The sequence below is a fragment of the Spermophilus citellus genome, assembly GCF_964194105.1.
Source record: "Spermophilus citellus genome assembly, chromosome: 2".
Lineage (NCBI taxonomy): Eukaryota > Metazoa > Chordata > Mammalia > Rodentia > Sciuridae > Spermophilus > Spermophilus citellus.
The window spans coordinates 87,716,716-87,738,028 of NC_138183.1; the positions used below are offsets into that span (position 1 = coordinate 87,716,716).

Consider the following 21,313-nt stretch of genomic DNA (forward strand, 5'->3'; position numbering starts at 1 on the left):
CAGAAATCTAGAAGGAGAGTAGCATTTATTTATGCTTCTAGTTCTTGAGTTTTAAAAACTGTTGAGCTATTTTTGCTTTTGACAAATATCCGTTTTCCTCAGTCCTTTCCCAACAAAGTTAATGTCAAGTTGTCATTTATATATCTGCAGTTCTTTGATTTTACTTTGGCTTACTGGGGAGGGAAGACTTGCAACCTCTGCCCCACAGGGATGGGCTAGTTAAGCTAATCTTCCTTGGAAACCTTTGTAAAAACTACTCTGAAGCAGCTAGTCCAATGGTCAACAGAGCTCTGCTAGAAAGGCTGATTTTCATACAGTGGGTTTGTTGACAGTGGTAACTACCAATAAGCTAGAAATCCCCTTTCCTAGAAGCACATGACAGCAAGCTGAAGACACATTTCCTTGTTTAAACTAGACTAACCATCATAGGTTTCACTGAAGTGGGTCATTTTCACAATGTTCTTATGTGTGTGCCATGGCCAAGGCCAGAATCCACCTGGATCACTTTGGGATTCAGCAAGGTCAGGCTTACCTGTGATCATGCTCAGTGCTGACAGGCAGGCTAAGGCTTGGATATCAAGGTTCAGGCTCTGCAAATTTAAGGAAAAGTCTTTAATGGAGTCGAGCCACTCCCCAAATCCACGAAGGCACTGAAGTCGGTGCAGGACAAGTCCATTGCAGAACACAAACTTATCTTCAGCAGTGTTTGACCTGGGGGGGGGGGCGGATGAGAGGAGACACATGAAACAGGTCTGTTGGGTCTGGCCAATGTGATAACATGATAACAGGCAGACAGCCAAGGGGCAGTGTTCAGAACCTCAAGGGTACTGTAAAGTATGCTGAGGCACCTCCAGGGAACAAGACTATGTACCCAGGGGGTAAACAACTGGTAATGCCTGTCTGTGCTAACTTATGGGGGAGCGTCAGCCCCAGGCAAGATAGTTGCATGACACCTGTCTTATTCCTCCATTCAGTTGCTGGCTTGCCCTTGGACAGGATATGGAGTAGCAGACAATCATGGACTACATAGGTGAAGCCCAGTGACTGGTCCCATGGAGCTCCTGAATTGGGCTTGTCCCTTATTTTCTTAAACGCCAAAACAGATAAGACCTGAGGCTAGACACTGTAATTCCATTGTGCAGATTGTAAAAGCATCAAGTCCTACCAAGCACCAGAAGTCAATCACAAACTAAAAACTGAACTAACTGAAAATTTGTATTTCCTTCTCTCTTTGAACAGTGGGGCTGCAGAGGGCTATTTATGTGGCTTGGTAGTAAAGTGCTTGTCTATCATGCATGAGGCCCGGGGTTTGATCCCCAGCACCCGCCCCCCAAATTAGAAAATGATTATTTCCATAATCATCATAATCATTCCATTAATCTCTTAAGAAAGGTGCTCTGGAACCTCTAGTTGGACATGATAGCTTAGCAGTGTGACCTTGGACATTCCTTAAATCTCTCTGGGACTTCCTTTCCCTTATCCATAAAACAGGAATTCAAATTGCTAACTCCTAAGGTATTCGAGGGAATTACATAAAATAAAGGATTGGAAAGCCCATGCACTGTGCCTTTAGTACACAGGAGGATGCAAAAATATTAGTGGTAACTAATTCTGAATTCCACATGGTCCTTAATTTAATCTTAGTTTAACTTTATAATATCTTACTACACATTTATCTATGTTGGCCTGTCACATTCACAAGTCAACATGTTTTTTGGATGAATAGCTTTATTCATTCCTTCACTCAGCAAGTATTTACTGAGCACCAAGTATGCACCATTACTAGAGCCAGGCACTGGAGAAAACTTGGTGAATGAATAGGACAGATATGGTGCCTGCCTGAGTGGAGCTTACTGTCTACTCTGCTGTGCACATATTAGATGACAGTCACAGTGCTGCTGGGCTCTGGCATGCACTGAATTGGCTGTACATTAAGCTAATTACTGACACTATAATTGTAACTTCACCTTTCCTCTTCCCCTGATCCTGCCACACAAGGCACATAGGACAGAATGATTCAATCTTAGAGTTTAAACATGGGCCTATGACTGCGGGAATCCAAATGAACAGAGCACAGGTTAAACACGCAGGTGCTGGATTTCTTCCTATATGATTTAGTGAAATGTTGGTATCATCTCCTAAGAATAGGAAGATGGAAATAAGCATGCGTGAATAAAAACAGTAATAAAGTTAAAAAAAAAGAGCTAACTGTGGGATATATGAGAGGAGCTTAGAGAGATCTGAAGCCTTTTGAAAAATCACTTCCTCTTGTGTTTGGTGTTACTGAGCATGAGAGGCTGGACCAAATCTTTTGATGGGGTGTATGTGTGGTGGTGGTGGGGGGTGCTGTTCTTTTGGAGTAAAAGCTGGGGGTTGTGAAGCTGTGGAACTCTTTAGAGCCCCATCAAATATATAGAACAATAACTTGCAATAGAAACTTATGAGGTAAACACAGTGTACCCAAGCAAATACTTACTCCCAGGAAATACCGTATCCACCATGAGAATCTTCCTAGAACCATAGAATATTGAGGCTGTTAGGGACTTCAGACATCAGCACATTCATCCTCCTTATTTTACAAAGGAGGAAGCTGGATTTCCAGTAAGGCAATAACCTGCTCAGGCTCTCACAGCAAACACATGTTAGAATTGGGACTAGAACCCAGAAGTCCTGGTTGCCTCCTCAGTGTTCCTTCCGCTACCTACTGCTAGTGTTTCTAATACCTGATCATATTTCCTATTTGCTCCTTGAGCAAACTTTTCACCAATTATTTGGTTGCAAACAAAGAAGTTTGAAATCTTTTTCGAAGGAAGAAATAGACTGAAGGAAAATGAAATCATAGTAATTACCTGATGGAAAGTCTGAGAACAAACAGCTCCAAAAAGGCTGATTCTATAAGTAATGTCTGATCTTCTTTGGGGAGATCAGTAAATCCTGGAATCTTTTCTGCCCAGCTTCTGGATACGTCAATGGAGGCTGTCAGAAGGTTGTAGAACTGTTGCACGTGCTCAGCATCTGTGCCTGCAGTGGCCTGGTCAGTGGGACAGTACTAAAATGCAAATCACAGAGAGCAGTGTCATCCCGATTCCTTGGTAATAATACCACCATTTACAAATTGGCTCTTCCCAGTCTATCAATGCCTCAATCTTTACATTTATTTTAAGGTTCCAAGGTTTATAAAATCCTTTTGCATTCACAGTCTCATCTGATTCTCACAATGGCCCCGTGATATCAAAAAGTGAATTCATTATTATTACTCAATAGACAAGGAAAATGGTATATGTCCCTTTAGTTTCCAGTCTTAACTTGTCCTGCAAACATCTGGGGAGCTTAAAAAGGAAAAAAGAAACACTCGATCCCCAGAGATTCTATTTCCAGAGATTCTAATTTAATTGGTCTGGGGTGAGGTCTGGCCATCAAGAATTTTAAAAGCTCTCCAGATGATTCCAAAGAGCAGCCCACATTGAGAACCACTGCCCTAAGGGTTTGGGTCTGCATGGACCTCCAGGGTCTAGCGATTCTGGGATAGTACAGTGGTTTCCCAACAAGAGGCCATGTTAACCCAGCAGCTCTGGATGATGTTCTGGACCAACAGCATTAGCAACACCTGGGAATTTGCTAGAAATAAATCTCTAGCCCCAACCCAGACCTACCTAACCAGAAACTCTGGGGGCCGGCCCAGCAGACTGGTTTCTTCAAGACCTTCAGGCAATTCTCATGTACACTGAAGTTTGAGAATCATGGATTTAACCAATAGGAGAAAGAAACAATTTTTTTGCTTCCTTCAATGGATTTCTGTGAGACAAAAGAAACTAAGAAGTATGTGTGTGTGCACGTGTGCATGTGCGTGTATGTGTGTGTGTGTGTGTGTGTGTGTGTGTGTGATTAGGGGGTGAAGTGTGACCTTGGCAGAGCTTAGGCAACTGTGTGCCTTCAGACACAGGACTTGTGGCTACTTAATGAAATGAAACAAAATTTAAAATTCTGTTCTTCCTCATCATACTAGCCACATTTCAAGGGCTAAATAGCCAAATAAGGAACAGAATGTTTCTATCACTACAGAAAATCTACTGGGCAGTGCTGATCTAGAAAGCTTCAAAAGGGAAGAAGAACGGTATAGCAGGAATGAAGTCTATACCTAGCTCTTGGATTTTCTGGTAGAAGGACCAGTTTGCTTGAATCATGGAGGAAAAATTTTTCTGCTTTGGGCAAGAAGATTGATATAGCAAGATAATACTCAACGAACAGCAAACAACACAGATTCAAGAGATATGCAGAAGCACACATGTAAATATGTGTGCCTTCACATTAACATGGCTCAGTAAGATTTTGCATCCCTTCTCTCCATTGATCCTCAGGGGCAAGGATTTTAATCCTTATTTTACAGAGGAGCAAACTGAGACTCAGAAACTTTCCCAAGTCACATAAGTGGCAAGCCAGGACTTAAACTGGCTCTGGGACTTCAAGTCCTTCACTTCCTGCCTGATGTTACTAGTTGGTAGTTACTGAGATCTTTAAAAAGCTTCTAGCTTTACAATAATTAGAGCTCTTCAGGTAGGTATTTATTGGCCCCATACTTCTGTCAGCAGCACAGTGGCTGGCACATAACCACCCCTCAATAAATAGTTGTCAAATATTTGTTTTTTCAATGAAAGAATAGTCAGGGGAGTGCCTAGATTAGCTGCCATACCCAAGCTGATTGGAAGAGAAACAGTCACTAAGCAGGAAGGTTTTGACTTTAGAGCTACCTAGGTATGAGGACTTACTAGGACCTACTTAATTTGGTCTTTTAATTTTTATTTTATTTTTTAAATTTTTTTAGTTGTTGATAGATCTTTATTTTATTTACATATACATGGTGCTGAGAATCGAACCCAGTGCCTCACACATGCCAGGCAAGTGCACTATGGCTGAGCTCCAGCCCCAGCCCCTGATTTGGTCTTTTTAAATTTGCTTTTTTTCCAAGAAGCATCAAGACATAACTGGAGAAACATCAGACTTAGAGCCTAGGAACTTTATATCAGTTTTGTCCTGGCCCCTAGTTTGTAGAAAAAAAAATGTAGCTCTATTTCACTTTTCTGAGCCCCAGTTTTCTGTTCTGTAGAATAGGGATAATAATACCATTTTAAAAATTTTGTTGTGATGATTAAATGTGATAATATATGGAAAGGGGCTGACATGTAGAACAAGTGTAAAGAACGATGGTGGTGATGGTATGGGTATAGGTTGTGATAGCTGAAACTGTCACCATTCCTCAGCTTCCTTATTTATTGAATGGGAGGATAGGCTAAAGTGTGAGTTTTCTCATTTTCACTCTATTTTTCTAAGATCCTATAATCAGGTCCAGTTTAAAGCTCTGGTTCCTTTGTTTCAACAATCTCACAAAGTGTCTGGGATTCTATGAAATCATGAATATTGTGTGATGCTCTGGACCATGGGACTAAAGTCCAGGAAGAAGTATGACCTTCCCAAGGGCATTCGAGGATGTTGCATGGCCCCCTTATCACAGGCATTTCCTACCACTGCCTTTCAGCACACACACCCTAACTAGGGGAGAAAAGAGGGATTTTTCTTTACTTTCTCCTGTGAATCAAATACTGTATACTTTCCAAGGCAGGATAAAATTCAGGGGAGGTCCCCCTTTAAAAAGTTGATAGCACTCGATGAGAAACCTCCTAATGAGTGGTAGTACGAAGAAGAGGATAGTATGTTGGACCCAGTAGCTGGTCCTCTGGGCTGTGGCACTGACCTGCTGTGTAACTCTATAAACAAATCCCTTAACTTCTCTGGCTCTATTTCTGTCTCTGAAATAGGAATCAACTGGATTAGCTAATCACTAAGATTTCTTCTGAGTCTTGCATTCAAAGATTATAAATATTTCTAAAAATCACAACAGATACGATGTTATTGCCTAGAATTTGACACCAATTCAGCATTATTTGTTTTTAACTAGTGGGTTAAATGGAGAGAAGAAGACTAAAGGATGTAAACTCTCCCCTGGAGATGGGATCTAACAGCCCCCTCTTGCATTGACTTCCCTGAACCGTGGCTCCCGACTCAACAGTCACTCAGCTTCCAATATTTGTTCAGAACCCACCAGAGCGCGTAGCTTTCACCTGGGGTCCTCTGCAGGCCCCTGTCCCTGCTGAGCTCACATTTCACGCCTCCTGCACTCAGGGAAGAGCAGTCTCTGCCTGCCCTGTGTGTGTACTTTTCTCTGATGGAGCCCAGCAAGGAGGAAAGCCAGCAGGTCTGGCCTGTCAGTCTCTAGCCAGGCCCTCTGGGCTTCACCTGCAGTGATTCTGGTCCAAGTCCCAGAATTCTGGAGTCAAACTGGATTCAGCCTGAGCCACCAGTATCTTGGGGGTGACTGGAGGGTCAGTATCCAATGCTGGGGGAAAAGAAAAATCATCTCCTCTACCGAACATAAGATTTAAAAAACAGAACAAAACATGCCAGATTCTTTGCCTGCCTTAGCAGTTTAGACTTGGAGTTGGAAGAACCAGATTCCCCAGTCCTGCTTCTGAGCTCTCTTACAGAGCTTTGACTCTGGGCAAGGTAAGTTTAGGTTCACTGAAGAAAATCTAGGAATGGATGTTTACTGATCTTGCCAATCAAATCCAGGCCGGATACAGAAGAATTTCTTAAATAAAATTTTCTTGTTTATACTAATTTTTAATTCCAGCATACGAGAATAGTTGAGCCATCATAATCTGTCTTTACCACTAGTCAAAGATGTAGCATTATGTCTAATGACAGCCAGTGCCAAATGGAGATTTCTCTGAAGCAACTAGAATGAGAATCCAGAGCCACAAACAATAGCATGGGTATTATTTAAATGAAAATGCATCTGTACATTTCATGCAATAATAACCCAACTGTATAAGTTAGATTTCAGCAACAGCCTAGGCCAAAAAATAAGTTATTTGAAAGGAGAACATCAACCAACGCCTAAAAAAAAAAAGTGATGAGATGCTTTAATAGTTTAGTAGGATCAAATATTTATCCATTTTCAGTTTTAGCTAGATATATAAAATATCCTAAGGATGCATTTCTCTCTCCTTAGTATGTTATTTTTCTCTGGGTCTTTATATCTCTAAAAATTTTAGACATGATCATTCTATGAGTCAAGCAATGTATTCTTAGGTTCTTACACTTTAAACAGTGATGTTTTAAAATTGGCAATGAATGTATTTCCCCACAAATTTCTTCTTTTCTTATCTAACTGCCTGCCCTCCTCCCCTGCAAAAAGCCAAAGCCCATAAAACTCCCCTCCCCCGATGAATGACTCCACTGTAGTTCCAAATTTACCTTCTTTCTCTTTCTCAGGCATGAGAGCTTTCTGAGGGCAGGAGCTTTGTCTTGTCCAACAATCAATGTGTTATTACCCTAGCACAGTGCCTGACATCTGACAGCCATTCAATAAATGTGTTAAAAAAATTAATGTCTTTCTGGAAAATCTGTATCTGTATTGTTCAATCTTTCTGAACCTGAGGAAAAACTGGGAAAGTCCAGGTCAAATTGATTGTCATTATTAAGACATTGGTGGCTCTCAAACCTTAATGTGCCAAACAACCAGTTGAGGCTCTTGTTAAAATATAAATTCCTGCCTGCATCCCTCTTCCCTCAATTCGGATTCAGAGGGTCTGGGTGTGGCTTGGGATTCTGCATTTTAATGCAAACACTGGAGTTTTTCTGGGTATCACTGCTCAGGGAAATCCTGAGCTGTACTCAAGAACAGAACTGTAGAACTGTAGCAGGTGTGATGGTTAGAGGGTCAGGGAGAGAAGGCTGGAAGGGATCACAGGAGTGCAGTTAGCCTAATCTCTCCACCATTCAGATGAGGAAACTGAGGCCCTTGGAGGGATAGGAACTGGCCTGAAATCATCTAGTGAATTAATCGTTGGCAGTTTGAGAGTGTCTTCTGTGAAGATTCATGAAACCACTCTTTTTCGGTCTTCTTCATGCTGCCTTCTCCATAGGTTTAATATGTGCTAGCTGTGCTGCCTCTTACAGACTATTCTGTGAACACTTAAATGCCATTTGCTGATGCCTCGTTTTGTCTGGGCAGCACCTCTTGTATTTGCAGTCTGTTACTGCACTAAATGGCATTGATTACCAGAAAACATCCTAGTGTGCTGAAAATACTTGGAATGACCAACTAATGAGGACATTAAGTATATTTTCTCATTAGTAATTATGCAGGCACTGAAGCCAAGCCCAGTGTCTATATATACTTGTATTGCTAAATTAAAAGCAACTGTGGGGCAGAGAATAGCAGCAGTTCGAGAAGAAACAAATCAAATGTGACATGTTTTGACTGCACTGATGTACAATGATCTGAGCTCATTTTTGAGGGAGAGAAGTTTGGCCCAAAGGAGAAGTGAAGGTCCCAGAGCCAGGAATGCGTCACAGGGCTCAGGAGCTCTTGTTCTGGCCTCTTGAAGCATTCATTCCCTCTGTGACTTGGAACAAAACCCTTCCCTTTCCCACAAATGGAGAAAACTGCTCAATTTCTACCTTCCAGGCACATATGCTGTTACATGGAGATTAAAACATACCACGGCTGGCAAGCAGCCCCTTTCTCTACTGACCTGATTCACTGCGGGAAGATAGCACCTTTAATAAATTGTATCGGTCAAATCAGCTCTCAGACTTGAAGCTGACAGGGCAAATTCTTATTTAAAATGTAATAAATTATAGACACATATTGTTAAAATCAGTTACTGCTGAGGAGTGGGACCAGGCAGGTATAAATGAAGAGAAAACAATGTTCTTTTTTTTTCCATTGTATCCACTTCTAAATGGCTTGTTTTTTTAAAAATGAATGGGTATCTATTACTATTATTGTAAATTTATGAATATCTAATAAATTGTCTATCTTTAAAACTCTAGTAAGTTGCCATTAAATAGAAGTGGCAATGTAATGACATGGAAATACCTTGAGTGATGTGATTTGGGTCTTAGCCTAGTTCTGCCCTGACCCTAGGCAAGTGAGTTTACCCCTTTAAGTCTTAACTTCTCTGAAAATGTGGGGGCTGGATTAGATGATCTCAAGGTCACCTCCAGATCTGTGAATTTGCAAATATAAAACTTTAAGGGAAAGGTTATGAAAGTTGAATTTCATTGAATGACAGACTTAAACTACTGAAACCATACATTTTGCCACAGAGGGGTTTAAGTAGAAATTATATAAGAATATATGCTATGGTGCCTGGTTCAAAGTAGGCAGTCAACAAATTCATTTTGTTTCATTCATTTCATGTACTAAGGTTTTGATAAAGAGAAAAAGCAAGTTTAATTTTAATTAATATCAAGTTATTTAGCCATATGTATTCTTGTATGTATATGTATATTTAACCACTTGTATTTAGGGATGCTAAAGGAAATCTCAGAATCTTAAAAAAATATTAAAGAGTTGAAAAGGACTTAATATGTCATCTAAAATAACCATACTTCTGGTGCTGCTGATCTCACACTTTGAGAGCAACTGCTTTGACCTCAGAGTGAGCTGGAAGAGGTCCCCTTCCTTCTCTATCCAGCTCTTCCTGTGGGAGCTGTAGTCCTTTTTTGCCACAGAGGAAAAGAGTGGCCTCATTCCACCAAATCTTCCTTTCTCTCTCTCTAGTTCCATTTCCTACAACCATCTCTTACAAGTTCCCAGAAACAGCATCCACATTCTTCTTAAAACCCAGCCTGGAACAATCTCAGTTTTTGAAGAGTGGTCTGACAGGACAGAGTCCGTGAGACCATACTGAATTTGGTTCTGGTCCAGTACTTCTAGCACTGCAGGAGGTAATTCAGCATCCCTCTCTTTCACCACACACATACTTTGTGAGTTCATATTGAGTGTCTATGGAATAAACTCCCGAGATTCTTCTTAACATGAACCACTGACAAGCCAAGGCTCTCCCACTTTTTTTCTTAATTCTAAATGTTGAGCTTCACATTTATTTTTGTTAACTTTCTTCATGATGGCTTCAGCCCTTCCTGTTCCAACCTGTCGAGATCACTCTGAATGTTGATACTGACATCCATCATATTAGCGATCGCTCCCAGCTTTCTGTCATCTGCAAATGTGATCAGCATGCTCCTATGTCTTCATCCAAGTTTTTGATGAAAACTCACTGTATTTTTTAAAAAGTCTTTTAATTTACTTGATTTTGGTCCAATTTTTGATAATTCTGTAAAGCTATCTAAAAAATAGGAGAACCTAAGCTATAAAGTTCAACCTGAACTCCAAAACAATGCAATTAAAATAAATATGCTTTGCAAAATTAAGCCAGGCCCCAAAGGTAGTCTCAGTGTGACCCAGACTCTGGCATGGTCAATCTGCTATTTTGGACAAAGCTAACAATTAAATTGGATAAATGTTTGTTGATGAGGATGATGACTCTAGACTAACAGATTGAATGGTGCAGAGGCAAGCAAACACACTGGATTGATTTTTCAGTGTGGAGACAGTTCCCAGCTGGGACAACTCAAAGTGCTAGGGAAGGTTTGCCACTGAATGAGTTATTAGGCCACATAGGCTGATAATTGGATAATCCGGGGCCAAAATGTCACTTCTGGGGCCTAACTTCATGGGATTGACCATCAGGAGTGATGTCAAATGCCCTGGAACAATGTCAGATTGTGCGTTGTAGCCTTGGCCAAGGCAGTGCCTAGATGCTTCATTCACAAAGATGGACCACATGGGGAGGGGGAAGGGGTACTTTAGGGAGAAGTCTTCATTCCCAATACTTTTTCCAGCATCCACTGACTGAAATCAGAGAGGCAGTGAAGCTTGGTGTTAAGGAGCACAGAATTTGGGTTCACTACACTTGGCTTCTAAATTCTATCTCATATGCATGTTAGCTATGTCCTTGGGCAAATTAGTCCTTTAGCCTGTCCTAGTTTTAATTTCCTCATCTGTGCAATGGCGCTCATAATACTTACCTTAATGGTGTTACTGCACGGTACCTGACATATGTAGTGTTCTTACTCATTAATATATTCAACTAATGGCAGAGTAAAAAAGTTTGGTCAAGGAAATAACATATAAAGCTCTGTGCTAAAACTTTGACAAGTATTATCCATATTTAATTTTCATGAACAACCCCAGGAAGTAGATGTCATTGCCCTATAACACAGATGAGAAAACTGAGATATTAAAAGATTTAATCAGTTGCTCAAGGTGACCCAACTAGGAAATGATGGTGTTGGGATTTTCATCTAGGCATGCATGCTTCCAAAGCCTAGGCCCTTAACTACTGCATTATTCTGTTATACTATTATCTGAGACTTGACTTTAGTTAAGAGCTGCTACTTGTAATCAGAAGAAGAGTCCTCAGCCTTTGGTGCTAAGGATCAACTGTGCTTCTCCTAAGGAGTCTTGTGATCAGGTATAGAGAGGAGGCTTCACAGTCTAGTGAGGGTAGGGATGTGGGAGAGAGGATCACAGCAGGTACACCAATCATTTCTGTCAACACTACAACTGCAAAGGGGGGCACACAGCAAAGACACACTTGCACACTTTGCCAGACAGTTAATTGGATGACTGAAATGCTGACTAGACCTGAGGAAAGCAATCTGGTAGTAGCTGCCTATCAGATCAACCAAATGGAGACCCCTGTACTGGTCTGGCTTTCTCTGTATTTCTAAGTTTTCTTTTCATCAAGTGGAGATAATGATCCCTACAGTCCATGACTGGTTAAGGATTAAATAAGACAATATACCACAATGTCTTACATGTAGAAATTATTCAGTAATTGTGATCTTTTTCTCTTCCCTTCCCTCTTCAGCCAGACCCTGTCTTATTAGAAGTTTGCTTTTCTAAATCCTTAAAAACAAACAAACAACAACAACAACAACAACAAAACTGCCTTTCAGTAATGTTTGTACATTTTTTCAGAAAATCCTTTCTCATGGCTCTAAATTTGCAGAAATCCAACTGATGAGATTTTATTATATCTTATATGAAATAAAAATGGTGATATGTTTTGGCTGATTTAAATCACAACACCGGTAACCATTTAAGGTTTTTAAAGTGTTTCCATGATTCTTGAAACATCCCTCTGGGGTTAAATATTGTAATCATCTCCACTACAGGGATGAGAGAGCTGAGAGCAGGAGCCAGGTGACACAGGCAGGAAGCAGCAGAGGTGGCATTCCATCCCAGTCCTCCTGACACTACCTGATGTCAAGGCCAGAGCTCATTCCTCTCCATCAATGGTCTAATTCCTCTGAATAAGCAGCAGGTCAATCAATTCCAATGCAGTTGGGGAAACTGCTTAAGAATAATTTGAGACTTACCCAGAAGGTTTGACCATAATATGGAAACAAAAAGCAGAAAACAGTAGTCACTTTGTGGAGACCATGAAAAGAAATCTACAAATTGCAGTTCACCTGTGCAGATTTTCATTGGCACAACCACTAGGAACCCCACCACAATGGGTATGACAGGTGCAGCACTGTCAGGGTCATTTGTTAAGGCATTTAGAGACCTAATAACACATATTGTTTGACGCAATAGATGCACTAAATTGCAAAATAAAAGGAGAAATATAGAAAAGGTATGAAAACTGACTAGCATGGTGCCAGCACAGTCATTCAATCAACTCATACTACTAGCATCATTAATAGAGATGCTGATCATTCACTCCAAAGCAGGACATCATAAAACTTACTCTGGAATAATCAAGATCTCTGGGTGTTGAGTCTGTTAAAGCTCGGACAAGGGCATTCATCATACAGATCGGAGGAGAAGGTGGGGAGGGCTGAGAAGGTTCCTGCTGTAGTGGGCTCTTTGGTTTGGAAGGCAGCCGACCTCTCCTCCCTTTCAGACTATCTGTACGAACAACTGATGCAGAGAGAGAGAGACATAAAACAATCCTTAGGATTATGTTATAAAAAAATATTATATTATGATTAGGTATAAATCACAAAAAAAGGAATCAAAATACACCATAGTTGGACAATTATTACTAGGAACAACCATTAAAAAGTGGTAAGAAGTTTGCAATAATATTCAACAATGATTTAATGTGAGTTGAAACAGGCAAGCAAAAAAAGACAGCCCATACTTACGTTTGGTAATGAATTAGCCCTGAAAGTCTCCTTCTTAAATAGAACAAAGATGCATGTACACAAGCTGTCTATTGATTTTGAGAAATTAGAATTAGTAGTCTGTGGCTATTTTTAAACATAAAATACATCATACAAATAAAATGTTGGAAGGAAAGAAATCCTAGGAAAATTTACCATCCCATCATAATTAATAACATTTTTTGTGATGACTGAAAATGCATATAAGCAAAGTGGATGAAAAGCATGGCATTCGTACCTTCTTTAACCATTCCGACACTGAGACACTTCTGAAATCGACAGTACTGACATCGGTTTCGACGTCTCTTGTCTACTGGGCAGTTTTTATTTGCCAGGCAAACATATTTTGCATTTTTCTGCACCGTTCTCTGAGAAAATACAATACAGAGATAGTCAACTAATAGTTTCTGGAAAGAGGTAGGACCTGACAAGATGTATTTTAATTACAATGTGAAAAGCGACAGCGCAATTCGTATAATTAGATAAATTTAATTTCCTAACATGCTAGCCTACAGGAAAAACAATTTTATTAGTGTTAGCTGCTGACAATGAAAATCATCTCGGATTGTTCTGAAGCAAGTCTCAGGAGACACCCAACTCTGAATGATAAAATCATATCTGAAATTACCAGGTCAACATATCATACCTTGGAGGATTGGATTATCTCCACTTTTAATATCCCTTTGGGAACAATTTTCCACTTTGTTCCACTCCCCTGATTATTGCTGACCTTATTAAAATAAAATCAAAATTATCTGGGATGTACTTTGTATGCTATCACTATTGTAAGTCAAATATCTCAGTAACTGGCTTTGTTACTCAATAGAGATGAAATTGTAAAAAAGCAAAATAAGGGTTTGTCTTGTTAGAACATATAGGAAATAAGGTTTTAACTCAAAAAGAAATTAGATTATTTGGCTTAGTTTATCATTGAAGGATATATATGGTAAACTGGCCATTTTTCATTTTTTAAAGCAAAATCTTAATACTTAATACTAAAAGTCACTGACAATAAAGAAGAAAGAAAAGAAGAAAGAAAGGAAGGGAGGAAGGAAAGAAGAACAAACCAGGAGACAAATAAGAGCAAGAGAAAGATAGAAATATGAAAGTTACATATTTTCAGTGCAAATTCTCATTAACTGGTTATTTCATAAGTGACTATTGATGCAGACACCAAAACAGCTATATTATAAAAGACACATCATAAAACTTGGGCTTTGATATAAAAACAACATATTTTTTTCAGAATCTGTAGAATTTTGAAATGACACATGTAGAAATAATTAAATATACTTTATGCTCCAAAGTAAAAAAAGAAATGCTTGTTTTTTAAATTGAAAACATTTGTGCAAATGGATACATTTCATCACTTAGGGTAAAACTGCTCAGAAATTACCTGGATCTATACAACCCCAAATACAGTAGAAAGTTGGAAATCTATTTGGGAAGTCTGGCTGCATTAAAAAAAAGAAAAACTCAGATAACTTTGGCTTTGTGACCTATTTTGCGTTCAAAATTCTAGGTTTCCTTTCAACCTTTCCTTTATTTTCAGTGATCCTCATCCCCATGTTTCAGTTTTCATCTTGTCATCTTTTAATTTTATCCTAGAATATGGTTTCTAAATTGCTTATATAAGACTTAAAAAATATAACAAAGCCAACCTCTCTCAAGTTTAAGACATATTTGCTCAGTTTAAAATGCGAAATTCTGAGACACAAACACACTTTTTGAGTTTCCAGCATTTAAATTTTCAGCAGTCTGTAAGGATAGGAAACTTGTGCTTTCTGAATGAAGCTCTCTTTCATTGAACATGCAGTAATTTCTAACACTCTATTTCTTGCCATTATCCTCAAGGCGATATGCCAATTTAAGTGCCAGTGGCATTTTGCTTCAGGTATACATTTTCCCAATAACCTGAAGCCTTCCCCACATTTATGTGTGCCTGCACAGTTTAAGGACAGAGAGAGATCGTTACGGTTCAATCACTGGATTCCCATCATTAGCTGCACTTCATGTCACATTTTTAAAGAATTCAATTTGATGGTAGAAAGCCACTGGGTAAAACCTGCTCCCGTTCCCTTAATTAACAGATCCGTGGGGTTGTTCTCCCCCATCCTACCCCCACCATTTCAAGTATAGATTTGTTTTCAAGGGATTGTGGAGAAAAGAGAGGCTGTTGGAAAGCACTTAATGGACATTTCTAGATTCAGAATGTATGACCACTCCCATATTTTGGTCAACTCTAAATTATTTAGAGTGATTCTATTTGCAGACTACTCATAATTCTCTTAATTGTTTTCTATTCTTTTCTTCCATATCCTGCTTTTTCCCACTACTCTTAATGATGTACAAATTAAACCTGCTAAGGGAATGCAGTTACTTCAAAGTTGCCCTGGTTAAGAGGAGGAAAAACATGGCTAAGGTTCTGCATTTAAGACATCATAATCCTGCATACCTGTAGGGCACTTTACACATTGCAGTCTTTCCATAAGCATTTTCTCATGTATCTGCAGAATTCAATTAATGACACAATTACCATCTCCAAATCAAAAATAACTCTTGCTTGATGCTAAGTATTCCCATCCACAAACATGTGCATTTTTACAAATACTTTGTAGTTTTCATTTAATAATGAACTATTGTTTATGGCCTTTTAAGAATTCTAAAGTGGGAGCTGGGGATGTGGCTCAAGTGGTAGTGCGCTCGCCTGGCATGCATGTGGCCCGGGTTCAATCCTCAGCACCACATACAAATAAAGATGTTGTGTCTGCCAAAAAAAAAAAAAAAACCTAAAAAAAATAATAATAATAAAAAAAGAATTCTAAAGCGCTTTTGCGTATACTTTTATCTCCTTGAATACTCACAGCCTTTCTCTGAGTTTTATTCATAGATAGGGAAACTAAATCCTAGAAAGAAATGTCATGCACAATGTCATACAACTGGTAGGTGACAATTTAGAGGTCCTATTTGAGTCTTCTCACTCAGTTCCTGAACATTCCCAGATATATCCTATTGGCCTCCAAATCCAAGTTACCCAATCAGGATTCTGTTTCCCTTCTCTCTCTACCCTGCCCAGCAATGGAGGCTAAGGAGTAACTTGTGTGGGTTTACAAATGCCTGAAGTAATGGTCAATGGCATGGGGAGGAAGAAGAGTGGCACAGAAGTAAATGTCTGAAGCAGTCTGGGAATGGCAAGAGGCAGAGCAGCAAGAGAATGAGTTCCCTTCACCAACCTGGGTGAAAATAGCATTGAACTCAGAAGTCAAGAGAAGCCAGCTGGACCCATCCTGTGTGGAGTTAAATCACTGTGTACAGCTACCTCAAGGGTTCACCTCTTTTGGGATTGGCTTCCTCAGGGGAAGATGGATGACCCTCTCACTGTCAAATTCTCCTCAGGGTTTATAAAAGAATGAACAATATTGAAACCTGGCACTGTGGGTGGTATATAGAGAAGGAAGAGCTCCTAGATGAGTGGATTAGTGAGGTCCCCAATTTCTATCTCCAGTGAAGGGAGCCACCCAAACTTCATCTAGCCAGTTACACTATCTATTCTGCCAATGCAGAGCTATGAAAAGGATAGGTGCTTTGGGGACACAAAAACATGAGTCAGCATCCTGCCTCCATCCCACTCTGAGTGTGTGTCCTGTCCCAGTTCAATGACCTCTCTCACCCTCCCTGACCCATCTCTGAAACAAGGATAATCATCAAGACACTGTTGACCAAAATAGCTTTTGAGTGGTCAGAATTCAGTCTCAGGTCTGGTTAATTCTAGAGTCTCAGCTCATACTGTGAGGATTAAGCAAGATACAAATGTCCAGGGCCTGCCATGCAGATCCTATCCCCTCAGACTCTCTGGACGGACAGAAAAGGAATGCATTTTGTTTTTCATTGTAGAGGTTACAGATCCTTCTGACAATCTGCTGAAAGCTCTCTCCAGAAAAGTGCTCATAAGGCAATGTCAGATCAAGAACCCTCACGTCCATCTCTGGGTGGCCTCCTGACCATGGGCCTCAAGTTTAAAAACCCCCAGAAAAATGGGTCTAAAGTGTAAAGGCGACACCTCTCAAACCATGAAGGAGAAGAATTACTTCTACACCCACTAAGATGATAGCTTCAATTAAGGGGCTGGCTGCAGAGGGGAGGGGGGCGCCAGGAAGAGGTGTGCGCTCACCTTGAAGAAGCCCTTGCAGCCCTCACAGGTGCACACCCCATAGTGCTGGCAGGCGGCGTTGTCCCCGCACACAGCGCAGGTGCCCTCTCCGGAAGACGAGCTCCTGTTGGGGGGCGATGGCAGGCTGGGACTCTCGCCCAGCAGGCTGGTCGCGGTAGGGGAGGCAGTGAGGCCCAGCGGCGGGAAGGCCAGCGCGGCCGCTCTCTTGGCCAGCGGCAGCCCGTATGGGTGGCCCTCGAGCGCGGCAGCCTGGCTGCCAGCGGCTGCCGCGGCTCCCAGCGGCAGGCTGAGCGCTGCAGCGGCCGTCGGGTCATAACCGAGGTGGTGGCCGCCGGCCGGGCTGGGCGCTGGAGGGTGTGGCGGCGAGGGCTTGAAGTGGAAGAGCGGGAAGCGCGCGCCCGCCACGGTGGACACTGCTTTCATCGGCGGGTCCAGCAGCGGGCCAGGCGCAATGCAGCCAGGAGCCTAAGGCAGCGCATCTTCCCACAGCGCCCCGGCTTGCGGGGGGAAGCCCGGCGTGGTAGGGGTGGACGGCGGGGACTGCTTGAAGTACATGGAGGTGCTGGGTAGTACCTCGTCTTCCGGGCCAGAGGGAGGAGGAATGGACGGCTGCTGCTGCTGCTGCTGGTGATGGTGATGGTGATGGTGGTGGTGATGGTGATGATGATGGTAGCCTTGCGCGCGGCCCTCTTCCATCTTGATCAAAGGCGGCGGCCCAGAAGGAGGCATTTGGTACAGGCAGGAGGGCTTGAGTTCGTAGCTGCTGGAGTAGCCCTCCATGAAGGTACTGAAACTGGGCAGAGACGTCGTGGCAGTGGCCGTGATCTCTGTACTGCCGAGGTCCATGGTCAGCTTGGCATAGTCTGGGTTCATGATTTCCGTGGTGTATTCAGAGCCATACGTCTGTGCTGCATAACTGGACCCTGGAGGCGAAGGGCTATACTGGGCTTGCACGCAGGGCATATCTGCAGGGGCAGAGAAAAGGATCTTTCAGAAATAAGGCAGCACTGGACTCACTGCTTTCTACTCTGGGAAGCACAGGAAGTGGCATCTTTCTGTTAGCACAGACTTTCTTCCTCCCTGGGAAGTTAGCTGAATCCTGAAAAGGGGCCACAAGACCCAGAATCTGGCCTCCTGGGAACCTCAGTATCCATCTTCTCTCTTGCCCTGTTTTCCACCAGACCTGGGAACTTGATATCTTTCCTCATAAGCTCAGAGATGTATTTTAAAAAGTGGCTTTGAGTGCTATAAACTAATTGGTGTGACTCCTCAGTCACAAGCTGGGAGGACAAAGGAAAGGCCACTGAATGACCTGTTGGTTAATTTTGGGAGAAAGAAAGTGTATTGGTCTCCCAAGCCACACATATTGATTTGTAAATTTATGAGTTAGTCAAAAAAGATGTCCTGTGTGGGACTTACAGGCCAAGGGAGACAGTGACATTTTAACATTTTATGAGTGCCAACTGAGGCTGCCCACACACGTTGTGGTTGCTTTTCCCCACCCCCTCCACACTCCTGTAGCAGCCAGTACAAACTGGACCCTTGTGATGACTTCAGCCAGCTAGGTGGTGAGATAGGAACATAGGCCCAGGAAATGGACTGGGGGAGTTTGTGCCATCTGCAAAGAAAAAGACCAGCAGCTGCAACAAAACACCCACCAAACCTGCTCTCTGCTACACTGTATTTGTGTGTATGTGTGTCTGTGAGCTGCACGCACATGCTTGCGCATGTGTATCCCAATTCTGACTAATAAGATGTATCAGTGGCTGTTTAATCAAAACAGTTAATAGTTATAGCTATCATAATACGCAAGTTAGTCTAAGTATTTTCTTAGGACAGAAGAATGAATTTCCTAGAAAAGAAGAAAGCAATTTATGAATAGACTTGGTTTCTCTGCCAGTTTGACTATGTTAAATCCCCAAAGCAAATGGTATCCAAGGTGCTTATTATTGTTCAGAGAGGTTGTAAGAAGATCCTGAAAGCTAATGGCTCTAGTGGATGATTTATCTGATTATGTTCCTTCTTTATAGCTAAACAGTATTGATAAAATAGGCAGTTTCTGGTGGTTGGTTTTTCTGAGCCAAGGGAAAACCTGGTACTTAATGTCTGTTTGTAGTGTATGGAGTAAAAGGTGTGACTAATAGAAAAGTGAGTACTTCACATTTCCTTTGACATCTTTCTCTTACCCACATTTCCAAATCTGATTGAGTCATGCGTGTATGGGATGAAATCTTGACTTGAAAAAAGGTGATGAGGGCCTGTTGGAAGAAGCAGTGATGAGGAGAGGCCAGTTCAAGCCTGTCTTTTTTTCAAGCAGGGCCTTAAAAACACACTAGTTGAAATTAAAGGATTAATTGTCTTGGTGTCCATTTGTTGGAATGAAATGAAAGGCGAATCATTTAAAAGAAAGAACACTGCCTGCCTAGTCTTTCTTCTTGTATCCCTTCAGCACCTCTGGGATTTCTCCCTTAGTCTTTTCTCTCATTCTTCAGTACCATTCCCTACCTACTGCTTTTCTTTGTGTTTTTCTGAAGTTTCCAGCTGGAAGATGAGCTTGCTGGGACTGTGTTCTATTTATCTTCATATCTCTGGTGCCTACACAGGCCTGGCATCTAGTATCCCTTTAACAAATTTGTAAAGAGGTGGTGCAAACCAAACCTGTCGTCCTTTCTTTTGCCAAATTTACATCTACTCCTTGGCTTTCAGCTCCTATGTTTTTCACTTTCCCTCTGAGCTTCAATCATTCAAACTTCTGCACCCAGATAATTTTGGTTTCATACAAGCAAAATCATTTCAGAGCATCCCTCACTCTCTAAAGTGATCCCACAACTCTTAAACGAGTACACTTGATATAAAAGGAAGGCAAAAATTAAGACATTGAAATGTGAAAAGGACTCTCATCCATTGGGGTATTCACATTTTCTTAGGAAATATAATTTTGAGGAATGGAACACTTAATTTAATTTGGCTGCTCCAACTCGATAGCAACAGGGTGTGGTATACCGAGGAGTTTTGTGCAAGCAAGCCACCTGTGCTGTGAAATATGGGGCTAGCAGTCACTGTGCTGGCACTGGGCAGGTTGACCAGCCTGCTTGCTAGGTGTGTGGTTCCATGCACCCATTTCTCTCGAGCCTTCAGACCTACCTGGAGGATATCTTGCGCGCTGAATGGTGGGGCTGGGGGTCTCTCCAGCCGAGGCTGAGAGTGTAGGAGGCGGGGACGTCCGGTGAGGCGAAGCAGCGGCGGTGCTACCCGGCTCCGCTGAGGGTCCAGGCTCCGGGCCCGGGCTTGCCGGGCTGCGTTCTCCCGCAGTGGGCTCTGCAGGCACCGAGAAGGAGGACAGAGATCGCTGTGAGACCAGGCTAGGTCACCGCGCTCTGGGTTGGGCGAATGGGGGGGGGGGCACGGGGAGTGGCGGCGTTATCTAGAAATTCTAGTTAATTACAAAGAATTATCATAAGGTTAAGTAAAGGTGCTTAAGGGTCCGCGGGTCCGGGAGAAAGAAGCATTACAATGCCTTAGGGGAAGCTAAGGAAATGTCCGCAACCACTGCGCACACCGTGGTTTTGTGGCGCGCCAATTGAGGCTAAAAGCCCCGCAGCCTGTGGTCGTCCAGGAATTTCTCTCTATGCCCTCACAATTGGTTCGGAGCTCTCTAAATCAGGAAAACCGAAGAAAGGAGAACACTTGAGGAATGAGTTCCACCCGAATTTGGGGGTCAGTGAGTGTGCACGAGCGGAAAATAGTCGTTTTCTAACTCCTCTCGCCCCCCACCCTTCAAAGACAAATTTTACACGATGCACAGGAAATGCACAAGGTCCGGAACGAATGCATGAATGCCCCGAAGAATTAAGAAAGTCTACGCTTTTCATTCTAAATGCTAATGGGGCTTCGCTTCTATTAAACGCGAGTTTCGGGGACCAGGGGTCAAGCAAACAAAAGGGCACAGTGGAAAAAGGCCCAAGCTGGAAACCAGGCGATGGGGCGGACAGCGTTTGCTGCTGGTGGAGAGGGCGGAGGGAGGTCCTCTGCACTCAGCGGGCGGGTTCCCCGAGG

The 21,313-nt window shown here is 42.1% G+C and overlaps 1 protein-coding gene and 1 pseudogene across 2 annotated transcripts in view; one reads left to right on the forward strand and one right to left on the reverse strand.

Moving 5' to 3' along the window:
* LOC308641547 (FERM domain-containing protein 3-like) overlaps nt 1-21,313 on the forward strand; it is a 195,804-nt pseudogene that overhangs the window by 55,337 nt on the left and 119,154 nt on the right. The gene's annotated exons all lie outside the window — the stretch shown is intronic.
* LOC308641019 (nuclear receptor subfamily 4 group A member 3-like) lies at nt 91-20,489 on the reverse strand. The gene is given in 7 exon segments (XM_081279117.1): nt 91-711; nt 2,850-3,049; nt 12,669-12,841; nt 13,325-13,454; nt 17,258-17,722; nt 17,726-18,222; nt 20,402-20,489. Coding segments are annotated over 6 exon segments (1,758 nt in total). The 5' UTR covers nt 18,221-18,222; nt 20,402-20,489; the 3' UTR covers nt 91-416.